This window comes from Sphaerodactylus townsendi, linkage group LG02 (assembly GCF_021028975.2).
Source record: "Sphaerodactylus townsendi isolate TG3544 linkage group LG02, MPM_Stown_v2.3, whole genome shotgun sequence".
NCBI classification, from domain to species: Eukaryota; Metazoa; Chordata; class Lepidosauria; order Squamata; family Sphaerodactylidae; genus Sphaerodactylus; species Sphaerodactylus townsendi.
The window spans coordinates 145386984-145405042 of record NC_059426.1 but is presented as its reverse complement, the minus strand read 5'-3'; the positions used below and the strand labels follow the sequence as shown (position 1 = coordinate 145405042).

The window sequence follows — 18059 nt, the reverse complement described above, 5'->3', positions numbered from 1 at the left end:
CCCCTCAAGACGAGCATGTGAGAAAGAGACTGACAGCGCTGGAACATTTGAGCTCTGAGTGACTGCAGCCTAATGCTGAATAATTGCATCAAGTTGACACTGTGAAACACAGTGTGATTCCATGCCCATTAAACTGTTTTTATCACCATAAGATATTAGTCTGCTACTGTAAAACCCATGGCAGGCATGAAACTAGGGGTGTCCATTATGTCCTAATTTTTTTTAGTAGATGCCAATGACATCAATCCCCAGACACTGTGTATTCTTCATTGTTTTTGTGTGGTGAAAAAAAAATCCCACAATGTATTATCTAGATCACTGAATTTGTATTTATCACATTCCTAAAGATTCATACTATTATGGTCAAATTCTTTCTGACTTGAATATGCAGCATCTAGTGAAGTTCAAGGAAACAGGAGGGGAAAGTGTAGGTTTAAAGGAAACATTTCTAAACAGTTCCTTGAGCGATTAAGAAAGAAGCTGAAAAGTGTGGCCAGAAATAATCCTGCAGTATTAAACATAGAAAGAACTGGACTAAAGTACTGGGAGGACTTCAGCCTTTCTCTTTTAGCTCTTCACTATAGAACCATTTGTGGCAATATTTTTCCCTGCCAAGAGGTTGTTGACACACCCTAGAGATATTCAGATTCTAAGTAAGGACTCATTGATCTGTGCTTGCCATAGTTCTAAAACTCTTGTTAATGGCTACTTTAGGATACCTTGCAGGTTTCACATCTGGGGCAAGTAGCAAACCACCACTTATAGGCCGTTTCCATATGGTGGCAGAAACGCAGCTCCACCGGCATAAATTATGCCAGTGGAGGCTCGAAGACCATTCGCACGCTATCGTGCAAGCGGCCCTGACTTTCTCCCCAGCCAAAAAGGTGGCTCCACACGGAGCTGCCTCTGGTTCAGCCCCCTCCACTCACCTTCCTATCCAGTGCTGCTCTGGGAGGCTGGAGGGACATGCCCACGCTGCCCCTCCGACCTCCAGGGTTGGAGGGCAGTGTGGGCGTGTCCCTCCAGTCCTCCAGAGCAGCGCTGGATAGGAAGGTGAGTGGAGGGGATGGGGAAAGCGGTGCCTTTCTGCTGGTGCTGTTCACACCACGCCGGTGGAACGATGCTGCTTTTCAAATACCTTGCTCATTGAGCCAACAGCACCCTAGGGATGGCGTTTTTCCGTCCGCAGGGCGCTGTTATTAGGCCATGCGGAAACGGCCCTACTCTGCCTAGTAAACATTGTGATGTGACATCACCTCATCTGCTTGTATGGGTGACTAGCTTCACCTTTATTACATATTTGGTAGGGTAGAAGTAGACATTCCCATTTCTACCTCCCCACAACCACTGGATGCAGTCTTGCTGCTTATTCCCAGAGCCATCGACTTTCCTTAATGTCCCCAATACATTGTAAAATCAAAAATCCTCCTAAGTAAGTACCACTATTGCAGCTCTTGGCAGTTCCAACCAAGCAAGAAGCAGACTTCTGAAAACCAGTAACTGTTGAACATCACCAGTACTTAGAAGCAAAGAAGCCTTTGAAAAATCAAGAGGCTTTCCAGAGCCGCAAAGATGGCTTAAAGACTCTGTGCCTGAAGGATGCTATTCCTTCTATATTCTCCTGGGGTGGATAACCGCGAACCATGTTGACACACAACTGCTGTTCTCACAGAGTTTGGGCCGCTTCTATGCATAGGGGTAAACGTTTCCAAAGAAATGCATGCCAAGAGAACCCTGTTGCCATTTCAGAAAAAGGAGAGTGGGAAAGGAGACGTTTTGAGCCCAGAAGTGGCACAAGTGCTGCTTTATCTCCCCACCATCTTTCATATACCTCCATGCCAAACTTCTTTACCAAAATAGCTTCTCCCCTCACAGAAAAGCAACTGGAAAGTCAAAGCAGAAGAGCCTCAAGGAGGCACAAAACCAGAACAGATAATGGCTGAGAAAACGGTTAAGTAACCTCTGCCACATCTCTGCTCTGCCTTCCCCTGTCCCGGAGAGATTTCACTCATGTATGCATAATTATGACATGGTTCACTTGCAAGCATTTCTGCCTATAATGCATAGTTAGCTCCTGAAGCAAACTCATAGATAGATGGTGGAAGGGACTAGAGGAAAGCCCTCCATAAAGCCACAACAAAAGCAAGACACAGCTGCAGCAGATCCAAAGAGAAAGATATAGCCTCAAGCTGATGCTTAGATTAAGCATTGAATGGTGAAAAAATTGAAGGGCTGACTGGTTAAGATCTTAAGCAGATATCAGTATCCTTCAGTGCCTTGCATTCAGTTCTCTAGTTCTTGGGAGGCTGTCATTTATCTCTTTATATGAATGGCTTATCACTTGCTGTAGGACCATCTCTCTTGTCCATCGGTCTTCTAGGATCGCTCACCAGCTCAAGAGTTCCTTTTCACTGTGCCCTCTTTCTGGCAGGTTCAGTCTGAAAAGACCACTTCATGAGCCTTCCTAGAGCAAATCTGGACATTACACGTTGTAAAGAACCAGACCTGATTCCTCAGACTTTACTCCTCTCCCTACAGCCGCACAGCCTCTTTAAAAATGAGGAAGGACCCAATCCAAATGAACTCTGCAGCAGGGAGGAAAGGAGGAGATCCTGCCTTTCCCCCATTTTGCTCAGCCCAAACTTGGGTGCTGAGTGGCCCTGGGTGAGTGCTGCTCTTGTATGTAACTATCCCACAGAACAGTACAGAGAACTAGAAAGCAGCTTTAGTGGGGGTTTTTTTTATGTTTTAAACACTGTACTATAAACTGCTTCTAGTGCAGCGAGGACATGAGATGGACTTTCTTTTAAGTCAATGAATCAAGGGACCATTCTGGCATCTAAGCAACTAACAGCCCCATTTGGGGGGTGGGGGGCAAAAGGCCTTGAGGGAATAACACAGCCCTGTGCAGCCCTCTGCTGGTGTGTTTTCTGTCCCTGAGACACTTACCTCAGTGGAAGAGGTAGATGTACCAGTGGCCACTTGCCCCTCAGCACCACTGCAGCAAAACCCAGAAGTTTGAGCCACAGCAGAGCTGTGCTGGTGTCCCAATTGGATGCCAATGTCAGGGAAGGGGATAGCTGGGGAGTTCCCAGGGGCAGAACTGATGTTAGTCAGCTCCCACCTGGGATTTAGGGCTGGGAGGCTGGTGCTGCAACCCTCTTGTATGAAGGACTTTCCAGTGGCAGGTTTTTTTTGTTGGCATTTCTTGCTTCCCATGCTGCTGGAAAGCCCTCCTGAAGGCAGCGGGGTGGTCCCACTGTGTCCTGCAGGCAAGGGCTTTGAGTGAAACTATCACAGTGCCATCTTCAGTAGGGCTACAGTCTTCTAAACCCATTGAAGTCAATTGGTTTAGAAAGATGCAAGTCCTTTTCAGATTTCACTGTAAACCTCCAATCCTATTCAGATTTCCTTGGGGAAAAGTCCTGCGACAATTAGCAAGACTTGCTTCCAAGCAAACGTGCACAGAATTGAGTAGCATGATTCCCTCCCTTAGAGATTTTTGAAATGTCCCAGCTATGATCCAATAGAAAATTAGATGTGCTCAAGGCTATTGATTTCAATAGGCATTTAAAACGCGTAATTCTATAGCAGAACATGGCCTGCTCATTGAATCAACAAAAGCTGTCATCCAAAAGCCCACTAATAGCATGTTTCAAAACTCAAATTTTCAAACATCCAAATGCTAGTCAGTATATTAAGACCTCCGTCATAATGCCAGCTAGCCAGTGACTATTCCCTGCACTGGAACGACAAGAGAACCTGATCTTATAATACTAACAATTTCAATATAATCCACCTTAATGACCATACCTGAACCTATTACCCATTTCAATTTCTAGTGCAATTGTCCAAGTTGATGTGCTCAGTGGATGACCTTCCAAAAATCATTGGGCTGGTGGTGAAATGTCAGGTCAATTGGCTCAAAGGAATAATCACCTGCCAAATTGGACCAGAACAAGTATTGTTTTGGAAAGGGGCATGCTGGTCCTGTGCCTTTGCTTTTTGCTGAGGAGGGAATAAGATGCCGAGGGAGAGTTTACTTTTGTCTTCCCTCATAAGGCCATTAGTGGTGATTTCACATCACTTGCTAGTGTTGACTCCATGACACAGAGCTCTCCTCCTGCCCTAGAAAAGATGCATTGTGTGGTATTTACTGTGGTTATTTACAGCAGAATCCATTGGATTAATGTCTGCCCAGCAGAAATCTGCAGATTCAGGACGTTGGATCCAAATGTGCCCTGAGCTAAATGTGTAACCTTTTGCAACAGCTAGGGAAAGAGACTAATTATTTAAAGCGATGCTGCCAATTTAGTTTAGGCTCTGAGAATTCAGGAGGAGAGTATAAAGAAGAGGCTTCTGAAACGAACTTGCGTATTCCATTCCTTTGCTGGAAACATACCCTTTCCAAAGTGTCAGGAGGTCTCTGCCTGCAGAACTGTGATACCCTAGGAAATGAGGAAGCCATACTACAAACAGAAGGCTAACTAGATGAGAGAGTGAGAGAGAGAGAGAGAGAGTCAGTGAGTGGGTGGGGGAGGATGGAGGGCTGGCAAAATACAACTGAACTCCAGAACAGTGAAGCAACTCCAAAGATGTGATAAGCAAATATTTCCTAATTGGTTTCTTTTCACGATTGTATTTTGTTAACAGCTTCCGTTCTCTGCATGTCATTTTTGGGTTGATAGGTTTGTTTGTATTGCATATCCATGGCCCATGATTTGGATATGCAATTTTTACAATGTCGACATCCCCAATGTAATTCAATTGCATTTTTACATGTAATGCTGATTATATGATACACAGTGAAAAATCTGTACATTTAGTCGGGGGGAGGGGGAATTGAGTGTAAAAAAACTGAAAGACAAATTGGCCCAAAGTCAATTGATCCAATGGAGAAGCACTATGATAACTGGGAATTATGGGTTGAAAACAGGAGATTTGCAAATATACCTGCTCTAATCTAACAAGCCTCAAGAATTTTTGTGTGCACAACATTGATGGGAAATTATGGATACTTTTCCAAGTGTCAAAGATCAGAACTAAAAAGCTCAGTTAAGTTCACCAGTGACTGATCTTTCTGAGCTCTTAACATTTCTCACTGCTTATGACTGGAACCCAAGACTGAAGGGGTGACATATGAAGACCTACAACCGAGGAAAGTTAGGGTATTCCAGGGGATGTTCAGTTGCTGCTTAGTTGCGTGCTCAGATCCATAAGTTCCCATGGCTTGAAAATTCAGTAACACTGATATTCACAGGGAGATGAACATGCTTGTGCCCTTCCTTCCTTCCTTCCTTCCTTCCTTCCTTCCTTCCTTCCTTCCTTCCTTCCTTCCTTCCTTCCTTCCTTCCTTCCTTCCTTCCTTCCTTCCTTCCTTCCTTCCTTCCTTCCTTCCTTCCTTCCTTCCTTCCTTCCTTCCTTCCTTCCTTCCTTCCTTCCTTCCTTCCTTCCTTCCTTTGATTCACTCAGATCACACATTGACACTGTGTGGAAATGTCAGTCTATGATAACTGGTCTAAATGGCCCCCAGAAGGCAGGCTACTTTTTAATGACTCCCCCACCTCCAAACTGGTTTCTCATGTACCCCAAAGCAACATTTTAAATGGTCCTGTGTGATGACAGAATCACACCAGTTTGTAAGCAGGGAGGAAAAATGAAAACGGCCCGCAGCCAATTAGAGCTTGTGATTTCGGAAAACCTCTCTGCAGGATTAATTTGGGATGGAGCGGAAGAGGGAAGCTACCCAGAGTGAAATGGCTGCTTCTAAACTTCATTTGCCATTTGGACTTTGCAAGCCAGCAACGTGTAGCATGACTTAATAGAGCCACAGTGCCATCTGGTGGTTTGGAAAGGAAACAAGGTGGTTTCTTGTCTGGCTACTTGAGAGACATGTGTCACCTGTTCGGCAGATCCAGATTTCAGAAAAATCTCCATTACATCAATTGCTTCTTAAAAACTGTTGTTTTCTATTTTTAAAAAATCACATTAGCTCTTTTAAAGAACAAACAACAAACAACTCTACATTTTTAATCACTCAAACTCATCACTGCTAACATAAACATTGGAGGCCTATTCAGAAATAGAGATGTGTGGGCAGGATACCATCTGCCTAGTATATTCTCTGCCAAAATCCGTATTTTTGCTGCAATGACATGCATTTGAAGGTCTTCTGTGCTTAAAATGAGCTACACTGTCATAGGTCAACTCTTATGGAGGCTGGAAGAAAAGGCAGCATCACAGCAAGCCCGTCCAAAATAATCTTGGCCTGTACCTTGTTCCCATTTTTTATTAGAAGAGAATTTAGAATGCCATAAATGAGAAAATCACTATAGCGGGAGTAACTGGTCTTCATATGATTAATAACAAAAGAGGAGAATTGGTGATAGGACAACCAATTCTAATCATTACAAGGATGTGGTACAGCTCTCAGAATTGTATACATCTCCTTAGAATACACACCAGGAGCTGCATTTTAATGCAGCTGAAAATTAAAATATTCCTGTACAGAAACTTTGCAAAAAAGAGTATGCCTTTCTCTTGCTTGCAAGCTTCTTAGAAGCAGCTGGTTGGCCACTGTGTGAACAGACTGTTGGATTTGTTAGGCTTTTGGCCTGATCCAAATAGTGGGATTTTTTTCCTATGCTGTTATGTTCTTACGGCATTCTATTGTCACACACTCCAGGGATTTTTATAATTGAGAGGAAAATCATACATGTGTCCCAGATGTTAATGTTGAGCTAAGAATTAAGGAACACAACATTTTTCATTGAGATATTCATTGGCAGGTTGTCTAAAAATCCTGGAATTTCTGTTTCCTTAATTTAAAACTCTCATTTAAAAAAAATGATTTCAGGTAGCCTACATCTTACATATTTTCATCTGAGCTAAAAGGAAGTGTTACCAAAGAATGAGAAAAATATTGTTTGCCTCTAGCTTGATGATCAGCAACTGCCAGTACAGCATCTACCACAATTATCATCTGCAACCATTTGCAGGTTATGTTGCCATTGAAGTTCCAGCTACAGTGATTGGTAGTTGGCAATTTTATTGCATTCCAAGTTGGGAGGACATGCTTTAGAGTTCTTATTTATATTTTATTATCATTCTGGGCACTTTGCAGTTGTGATCTTCCATTCACCCGAGAAAAGATCTGTGGCAGATGAACTATAAAAGACACAGATGCTTGCTAGGGTTACCAATCACATGACTGATGGTCTGTGATACCTGTTATCCATCTTCATCATTCACCTGAGATCATCAGGGCAGAGATGTAGCAGTTGGAAGGTCATTTAGTGCAATTTGGAGGAGGGAAAGTAGACACTATGACAGATAGTTATGAGAAATCAGCAAACCTGACAGAGGCTTTTATAGAGCCAAGTGATGCAATTAAGTCAGAAAGCAGAGCATGAGGAAGATGAATAGGCCCCTGACCACGTTTCTTTTGAGACGACAGCCCCCATGTCCATTGGAAAGAAAGGAACAATTTATGTTTGGCAGGTGAATTATTAATATCAGAATCAAGCAAGCTGTTTTAGATGCTTCAGCACCTTGGAGAGTTCATAATGTTCTCAGGCTGAAAACATACCCATGGTACAAAGATGTTCAGACAAGAACATAGTTTTAATAGATTTCTTTCCCACTTTTACCTGGCAATTTCTGAAGGCCTTTTTATTAGAAGGACATATAAACTTCAGGGCATGTGCAGAAGACACCAATTAGAATAATTAGGGGTTTGGAACTAAGCCTTCAAAGAAAAGTTAGGAATGTTCATCCTGGAAAAGGGGGGGGGGCATGATTGATCTTTTTATGCATTTTGGAAGGCAGACACTTACAAGATGGTAGAGAGCTGTTTCAGTTGGTAGTGTTGATAATAATGGGTTTAATTATTATTTGGGGATGAGGAGAGAGATCAGTAGGATATGGGGAGGGAGAGAAAAACCATTTTTAACAATGGCTGTTAAGTTGTGAAATCAGTTGCCCACGGATATTGTGGTTTCTCCCTCAGTGTTCTTTAAGTGGCACTTCAATGATTATTTGTTGGGAACACTTTAGGGAACACTACATAATTGGGGGGACTGGAATTGGGGGAGGGGTGGTATTTAGGCCACTTCCAATTTTTAAATAAAATTCCACGATTCCATGTAATAGGAATAGTCTGCAGCCTCCAAGTAGAACTGAGACTCATTTAGTTTTCACATCCTGGTCTCTATTTATTGAGGCAGTTGGCAGGCACTGGGAAGGAATAGACAGTTGCTCTGGGAATATTTCTTGAATGAGATCCTATGATACACTTTGAGAAGATTGACTTTTAGATAATACAGCTATTCAACATTACTTTATGTGAAACTGATACGGACACAAATCAAACACCTTCCACATAATCAAAGCCATGTCATGACCACTACCACTGACAGACATGTGACTAAAGCCAGATGATCATAGTGCCATGAACAAAGCAATTCTGAGCATCAGAATTAACTTATAAAGGAAAGCTGGCAGTTCCAATCAATACAGGTCTCTCCCTCAGGCTAGATGGAAAGACAGCTGGCAGACTTGCCTGCTGTACTGAGTGAAATATCAGATGTTCCTATGACTTCTGTGCTATAGTTGGTTGTAGAAAGTGGGGATGCAGCAGATGCAAAATGGAATATGCCTTACACATGAAGCTGCATTACACCAGGTCAGACCATTGGCTTAACTAGTTTTCCAGGGTCTAGGCAGGTCTATCCCAACAGCTTCTGCCCAAGATCCTTCAGTGAGATATATTGGAGTACTTTCAGGAACTTTGTTGCATTCAAGGTATTTGCTCTATCAATGGCCCACTGATTTCTGTTATCCTGGGAAAATTGGAGATTTCTCTATTGGATTGGTATCACTGCTGACAATTTTCACACATTGAACTGCCTTATACAGACTCAAATTATAGGTCATCAAGGTTGTTATTGTCTACTGCAACCGACACAGCTCTCTGGGGTCCGAGGACAAAGTCTTCCATATCAAACACTGTCTGATTCTTCTAATTGGATGGACCTGAGAGCATGTGAAGCTCTACCATTGAGCCATGGCCCTTCCCAATGGGAAGACATTTACTATCTGTGATATCACCTATCCTACATTTGTGTTAATGTGGGGGATAACTTCATTTAATAAGCCATTCACTGAAGTAAGGACTGAAGTTCAAAGCAAAATAGAGAGTCTTATTCTCCTTCCTTCATGGCAACTGAGGGTACTCCATGCAGAATCACACACACTCCTCAAGGCCCTCCATCATAATCACAGCTATAGAGTTTACTTTAAAGCTGCCCAATAACACACCTAAGTTCCCCTCTTGGAGATCATTATCTGAATAACTGAGATTGAAATGTGGTATCTAATTCACAATCTTCACAGCTGGGCCTCTTATACCACCCCTGGGTAAAAAGCCTATAGCAATGCAGAGATAAAGTCGCCATACACAGCTAAACTCCACTGGAGATCAATAGGCAGTCAACTTGCAATGAGAGGCTGTAATTAGCACATAAGACAGGTTGGATGACAAATAGGAATTTGCTCCTGGACTTGTCATTTCAATCCTCCTCTGGGTTTTTTTTTTTTTTACTTCCCCCACTATCAGAAAAAGAGATTCGACATAACTGCAGCAAGTCAGAACTTTTGGTATTTTTTGAGACTTGCACAAACTATCTCCTTGGTTGTGGTGGGTTTTCTGGACTGTGTGGCCGTAATCTGGTGGATCTTGTTCCTAACATTTCGCCTGCATCTGTGGCTGGCATCTTCAGAGGTGTGTCACAGAGGGAAGTCTGTTACACACTGTATCTCTTTGGGTTTTTTAAATAAAAAAAATCTGTATACTGTAAACATCTATGGCAGTGACCCGCAGTGTACAGCAGTACACATGGACATCATGGCACCCACCCATAGGTTTTTGGGTGCTGGCTGTCTTCTTTGACAAACCATCTCTTTTCCAAAGCAAAAGCCAGTGCTGCCTTTCCTCCATCTCCATGGAACTGAGGATGCTTCAGAAGAACCCAGGAGGAATCATCTTTGAGTCAGCAAGGAGCGCCCAGTCAAAAAGCAGTTGCCTCCATTGCAGCAGTAAGTTTGTCCTGCAACCTCTCAATCTTATGAGATTAGCTCCAGCTCCCCATGGCAATCATTATGTTGTTGCCATTCTGGGTGCTGTCCATTCCCTGTTCTCAAAATGCCAGAAGCATTCCCAGACACAAAAAGAGAACAGTCCCACATTCTACAGAATGGATTTAGTCCATAGTAACATCTAAAGAATCATCACAGAGGTCCAGTGTGGTATAGCTATTAGAGTGCTATACTAGAGTACCTGACAGATTCAGTTTAAGCCCAATCGCTTGGGCCAATTGCTTTCATCCTAACCTATGTTACAGGGTTGTTGTGAAGAAAAACTGGATGGGGGGGACCTGGAGGTCACTGGAGAAAGGATGGGACAAAATATGTAAGATCCAGTGCTACTGAATTTCCACTTCTGCAACGTCTTTTCCATCCTTCTGATGTCTTTGGCAGTACCTCATGAACACAGAAAATGCAGAGACAGCACCCCCATAGATGCCAGAGAATTTTTGCAAGCCCTAATCCTTCACACGCCAATTTGCTAATGAAACTCAAACTGATTTAGCTACGGCACTGTTGTCCTGGTGAGCACAGGGGGCACAAGGAGAGAGATCAAAAATAATTCTACCAGAAAAAAATCTTGCACGTAGCAGTCAAGCCATTAAATATCTACATGGTTTTGTTTCTCAGCTGTGTGCAAAGCAAGGTTTGAGAAAACTGCTCCGTATATTTGTGTGTTTGTGTGTTAATACTATTACATGACATTCTATTGTTGATCATGACAAGCTCCAGAAATGTAGTTGTGTCTCCTAAAAGTCGAGTCATGATTAAAAACTCACGGAGGCTTAGAGATCCCTTTCCAGCAGGGATCATGTCTTTGCCATTGCAAAGAAGAGCTATATCCAGTTTGTGCCCAGAGAGAAGTGGAAGGTGGGGGCTCTTTGGAACCATCCCCCTTACTTACCTTTTTCACCTGCTGTTCTCTATTAATTTGCAGCTGCTGTTTTCTCTGACTTTCAACTGCAATATATACTTTAAGCCATTTGTTCCAGATGTGATCACAATCAATCACAGATCATAAAGATAACATAATTGTGTCACATCACCATGGAAAGGATCTGATTTGACTATATGACACGGTATAAAAATCAAATCACAATGAAGGCTAGAAGTATCACCCTCACTCTGAATAGGCTTCCAGATAACATATAGCAAACATTTCCATTTGTCTACATGATGAAACCATAAAGTCCAGTTTTAAGCTTTGGCCAGATTTACTGTGGCCAGGTTTACTGTGGTTCTATCGTATTCCACTGATTTAACCCCTCCTGGCCAATTCCCCCTGTCTTTAGTACCTCAATAGATTGTTTCTTGGGACCAAAGAAGTTTCTTCTACTCCATGGGTTGGTGAGTGAAAAGGCTCACTTTGGAGAAGACGTATTGGTAGAAGGGTGTGTGTAGGGATATCCTGCTTTGTTAAGATATAATTCACACAACTTGAATTACTGGCAGTTTCTTTTTCAAATAAACTGGAGTTTTCCAGTGAGTTTTCTAAACAGTCTTGAATACTATTGGGCAAAATTTAACTGCTAACAGGTTTATTCACACTCAACTAATGAAGCATGCACAGATTTATGTCCGGCATGCCAGAACCTCTCTGTGCTTGTAGCTCTCAGTATCAATAAGTAATAAGTTGAGCACATTAGAAATGAATGGGTGGTAATTAAACACTGGCAATAAAGAGGGCTTTTGCAAAGTAAATCAAGCTGAAATGCACTGGCAATGAAATTATAGAGGTCATCCTACCCACGCACAAAGTAATTGCCCTGATAGCAACAGGCAGGGGTGTGAGAATTCATCTTCCTTGTTTGAATACTGTCATGGCAAGAGCAATGATTTTCCACCCGAGGAAGAGAGGAAGCAATTTGAGGGTGCAGAAGGAGACACAGAAAACCCATTGTGTGGGTTAAATTTGGCCACAGCCATTTTATTAATGTGCTGGCAAAAGAAAGCAGAGGTGCAACATAGGGGATGGATCTGGCACTGGGCAGCATGTCTGCTACTCCCCAGTGACCACTGGGCAGCACATCAGCTGTCACCCAGTAATAATTTTTCCCCAGCACGATGCATGGGGTAAAAAACACCAATGCTTGGAGCAGCAAGATAGTGGGAGCCATCTGGGTGCTGGCCTCTGTATGAATGAATTCCCCTTGCTGCCAGGGGGCCCAAGCAATGGTGGGATTCAGCAGGTTCACACCACTTCAGCAGAACCGGTTGTTAAAATGGTGCTTGTAAACAACCAGTTGTTAAATTATTTGAATCCCACCACTGGAACCGGCTGTTAAATTATTTCAATCCCTCCACTGGGCCCAAGCCACCAGCAGGCCCCACCTGGGCATGTGGTTCACAGGCTTGCTCCACCCCCCAAGGCCTCCTTTGGAGGCCCCCACCAAATGGGGAGGGCCAGTACAGAGGTTCCTCCTCCCCTGAACAGAGGAGCAACTCACCAAAGAGCGAGACCACCTCGCTCCCACCAAAGCTTTCTAAGCCAACAGCCAATCACACAAAGCAGATCTGATGCAGTGCAGCCAAAGGTCCATACTCCATTCCAATAAATGGATGCTGTCATTCCAATACAGTGCCAGAAGGCAAAATGAAATGTCCCAGTGGGCAATGCACCTGCCCCCTAGAGACTGCACAAGGTGTGCCACTTTCTTATTGGTCCTACGTTCGACCAGGTCCACTTTCTCCGGGGCCAATGCCCCACGCCATAGTTGATGCTCCAATAAATGTGGCCAGAAAATAGTAGTCCCTAGCAACAAGCACATCATGAATTTCAAGTCCAACACCTTCCCATGTAATACCCAACTTGTCTCAAATGAGTCCTTCATATTCTACTCTCAGCACCCCTGATAGAAGGTGAACTTAAGCATGGGAATGGCACCTGGGCTTTGGAACTTCCCACATTACTGTTACACTGCCAAGAGAGAAGTGCCAGTCACACCACAAAATTAATATCTGAACCAAGTGTCAATGTCCTTGAGGAAGAAATTCAGCCTGGAAGCACGTATATGAATACACACGCACACGCAAAAGACAAACACAATTTATTTCTCCCATTGGCTGAATGAAATACCTGTTTTAACAATGTCGATCAATACCGCATTACAACCTATAATTTGAACATACCCACAGACAATAAAAATGAAGAAAACCAATCAATACCCTACAGGTGGACTTAACAACCACTTTATCAGGGATCTGTTTGAAACTATTTGACTGCTTGCCTTCGTTCTGCCAGTGATTGATGGGTAACAGGTAGATCTCCAAAGCTCTGGTGCAACAGGTTGCTTTTAAAGTTATCCAGTTGGTCTCAACAACAAGAGAAAGCATGTATCAAGTGCACTCCTGTTTCTGAACACCTTTATTTGCATCAGCAAGAAATGTAGAATGCCTAATGGATCAATGGTGAAACTAAATATTTGGAAAACATCCGCAGTACCCGTATATAGTTCAGCTCTAATCAGGAGAGCTGCAAATCATTGCTCTGTATTAGTCTTCATTCTCGACAGGTATTATTCAAGGCAAGAAAACAGATTATGCCAAGGTGTTCCAAGGTCACATTGATAAGGTGGAGCTTTAGCTCCGGACTCAGGGCTGATTACGCACTATCTTTTAATTTCATCTTTTTAAAAGGTTCACTCAAGTGGTCTGCTCATGTGAGAAAAGGGACGTGTGATCTGCACACATGTGTGGTACGTTTGCAGCAATTTTTCAGAATCAGGGACACTGAAGCAGGAAGTGACATTTCCCTGATCACAAAGGCTGCTAAAATTGTACCATGAGAGTCGATCGATCGTCGGAGTGGAACAAAAGAAAGACAAAAAAGGTAAGATGGAAACCTGCAAAATTTTAACATGGAGAGAAACCTCACTAGAAATCTCAGCATAACACACCAAAGTCTCAAGAAGAAGAGGCTAACTTCATAGAATATCAGTGCTGATTATAGTTAGTCCTATGGGTGTAGCACAATTCATATTTGCAATAACAAAGTTTCTCACTGCATCACATCATCTTACAGACATGCATACATATAATGTTCACACCACAATGACAGTTGTGGATTGTTAGGGTTAACACTCTAAAAAGAAGGCTATTCTCCCAGTCAGCCACGGTGCGAGTCCAGCAGTTCCTCCATGCTCAAATAAGGAGCCTCTCTTAGCGCATTGAGCACAATAGACAGCCAGAAACTTGTGCAACATTAATGAGACACGATCTGCACCTTCATTGTGTGGCCTTAACCTGGGACTTACATCAAAAGAATTGCTACTTCATAGCCTGGTTACTGACAAGACTTTTCAAACATAGCACAGCATTCAGCAACATACCTTTTGCAGATCCCAGGAGGACGGGTTGGGAGGCAGCGGTCAGCGGGACTTACCTTTGCCGCTCATTTCTCTGAACCACCAGTGAGAATGCAAGCATACAAGCAACAGAATTTGAACTCTGGCTCTCTAGTATGACTGAGGGCTACTTTTGACATTAATTTTTTTTTCAGGATCTAGGGGCTGACAGACACAAGCCTTTAATGCATACCCTGCATTAGAAGAGCCAATGCAACTGCCCATTCCACAGCACAGATGCTTCAGGCAGGTTGTACACTTCCCTTGTGAATTATTCTGTGCAGCTTTTCCACACGCCTATGAAGCCCTTCCTATGGGATGAATACCTGGACAATGTGGGTGTCAGGATGTATGTCTTAAATATTGGATTATGTTCAACTCTCACATCACTCTGTTAGTGCTTGGACATCTTTCTACACTTAAGCAAAAAGGAACATCTACTTAAGAGACCCAGAAAATAGTCTGTTAACATTCTGAACTTTTTCTGAATTTGTTAGTGTCAGCATAACATGGGATTCACAGTCATTTGGAACCCCGAGGCCCAGTCCATCATGAACAAGGGAAAATACAGTGTCTTGAACTCCTTTGGAGTTCTTTGCCTCTTAGGTCACAGGGCAGAGTTTCTTGAGCTGTAGTTTCCTAATATATTTGTCAAGGGTGGTATTAATGACAAATGGAAAAGTGTTAGGGGGACTGATAAGTGTCCAGCAAGGAGACACAAGAGAGCCTGCTAAAGAAGCAACAGGAGCAACAGGACAGAGACCGCAAAGGGATCAGTAATCAGGCAGAGCTCCTGGTATGTTTTAATAGCTCTCCTTTGTATTTGGACATACCGCTGAAACCATACACCATGGCTAGATATTTCTATTTGGTTACGGAGCCCATACTCTTTAACTCTTGCTAGATGTAACGTTCTCCCCTCAGCTACCAGTCAGGTAGAATACAGAAAGTGTCTTTTAATGAAAGATTCTGTCCCTGCAGTTTAGCTTATGAAGAATCGGTCCAACATGTGTTATTACGTTATCCAATACACAGCTTAGCTAGAAACAGACCCATGGCTGAGAACTTGCACTGATTGTACTGATTTATCAATTATGGTAACTCTATTAGATAATGAATCTGCTGACATATTGGAAGTGTTGGCTAACTTCTTGTGCTTTGTTATTGGCAAAGGGTCTTAACTGTATTGGCAATTGTATTTATAACACTGTATTTTTCTTAATTGTGTCATTAAAGGTTTGTTATTATGTGACAGAGTTGTGAACTTGTGGGAAAATGGGAGAGTTATTTATGTGCACTTAGGCTGGTTTTCAAAATGTGCTTAATTGCCTATCTAGCAAATCACATTCTGCTGTGCATTCCTGACTGTGGCATTCTGACAGCATATGTGCCAGGTTGACCCCATAATTCCTCCCCTGTGATAGCATTTGAGAGTGTATAGAAAACAGGCTGGGAGTTTCCCTGATTTGCCTGTTTTTGATGTGAAGAGATATTCTTTGGGGGAAGCATTAAAATGTCTGATCCCATACGTGCTGTCTGAAAGGTGAGTAACAAGAAACAGCAGCATTCTGCGAGGGTCTGTCACCGCTTGAAAGGGTTGTTCTCACATGTCCTTTAAAGTAAAAAGTAACGTTTCCCCTTCAGTTGTGTTCGACCCTGGGTACACTGCAAGCAGTGATTTCGTAGACAAGCCATTTTTTGTGGGGTAGTTTGCCATTGCTTTCCCCGGCTATTCTTTAGCCCCTAGCTATGAGCTAGGTACTCATTTAGCGACCAAAGAATAGATGGATGGCTGAGTTGACCATGAGCCAGCTGCCAGGATACCTGACCCACAGGGGGCTTGAACTCCTGACCGTGTGAGTGGCAGTGCAAGCACTTAACCACTATGCCACGTGGCTCCTACATGTTCTTTAGACCTGCATAAAGCCATCTTGAGCTAACTTTCCATTAGAAAGTCAAAGTTCTCCCTGACAAGGGAAAGATGAAATTGAACAATATAAATATAACAAACATGTGCGATGGAGTCATCACCTAATGGTGAAAATTGCCTTGTCAGAAATAAATATGAGGACTGGACGTGTGGTGGGTTGCCTTTCCAAAAAGCAGGAATAATTTTCAGCTCGCACTTTCAAATGAGCAATTTCTCTCAGGCTGGATCAACCCAGCATTGAGGTTGGACGTCTGGATGAAGCTTGTGCCACTGCCAAGGCACTGATAGGGCTTCTCCTTAATGGAGCTTCCCATGGTGATGTCTAGGGGGCTACGTTTAGCTTTAAATATACCTCAAGCTGTTTTGAGCATCCAAGCTCATCACTGGAAGGCAGCGAGAGGAGCTTTATGTCATGAGGGGGGAAAAGAAACAGGAAGTCCCAGTGTGATGAGTGCGTGAAGTCAAAACTCTACCGACAAGTTTCACCTTAGCACAAAAACACCTATCATGAACAAACTGCTATTAACATCATACAGGTTTCTATGTATTTTGTCTGAGAACTTTTCAACCTTTGTAGCCACTTAGGCGTGATTGAGTAGGAACTGTACTCCGCAGCAGGAAAACTTTAAAAGGTGACGATACTTGGCGTAGCAGAGCTCTGATTATTGTCTCTCACATACACAATTCCTTCTGGTTGCTATAAAAAGAACATCAATAACCCCTTTCATGTCATTTGCCTTTAAATATGAAAACAGAACGCACTCAAGCGCTTTCAGATCAGATCAAAGAGAAAATAATTATCATCCTCTTTCCTCAAGTAATCTAGCTTTTAAAGTTAGTTTCCCAGGAAGCTGATCAGCTAGCCAGGCCATTAACATTAACACACCCATTAAGCTAACGTTCAATTTAAAATTCAAGAAAAGGGGGCACTCACGGTCATTGCACTGACTCCCGGCGTATGATGTCATATTACAGTCACAAGTGAAGCCTTCCCACAGCTGGATGCAGATGCCTTGGTTGGCACAGGAATCTTCTTGGCAAGTGGTGCTGGGTCCTGAGGTGGAATAGCAAGTAAAAAAGTAAAGCAAAACCAAAGAATAGCCACTGGGAAGATCGAAACAGCAATATACCGTGGTTGTATCATTATCATGCACCAAGGAAGAAAAAGGAACCAAACACTTCCATTTCATGAACATGCAACAGAAATTCAGGACACGTAGAAAACATGGAGAATTGCACGCTGAGCAACAAACAAAAAACTGTGGTACATAGCAGAAAGAAGGTGTGGAAGGTATCATATTCCCTCTTAGGCAGGCTCAGAAGAAGTACTTATAACACTTAAAGTTTGCCCCCGGCCGTCAAAGACCTCCTAGTATTCCGACGCCAAGTTCACTAGAAACAATTCTGTGCTTGGGTGCTGTGTGGTTTCCGGGCTGTATGGCCGTGTTCTAGCAGCATTCTCTCCTGAGATCTTCAGATCCTCTGAAGATGCCAGCCACAGATGCAGGCGAAACGTCAGGAGAGAATGCTGCTAGAACATGGCCATACAGCCCGGAAACCACACAGCACCCAAGTGATTCCGGCCGTGAAAGCCTTCGACAATTCTGTGCTTGTTGGTGGGAGGAAATAGAAAGGGAAGTTCA

The 18059-nt window shown here is 43.0% G+C and overlaps 1 protein-coding gene across 14 annotated transcripts in view; it reads right to left on the bottom strand.

The window, feature by feature from the left end:
* Positions 1-18059, bottom strand: part of NRXN3 (neurexin 3) — a 1536364-nt gene that overhangs the window by 807953 nt on the left and 710352 nt on the right. For all 14 annotated transcript variants that reach the window (XR_007243535.1, XM_048485034.1, XM_048485036.1 and 11 more), the window contains one exon: positions 17351-17470. Coding sequence is in view for 13 of the 14 variants with exons in the window: in XM_048485034.1 (XP_048340991.1) it covers positions 17351-17470 (120 nt within the window). In the remaining variant the exon portion in view is untranslated. The remainder of the gene's footprint in view (positions 1-17350; positions 17471-18059) is intronic.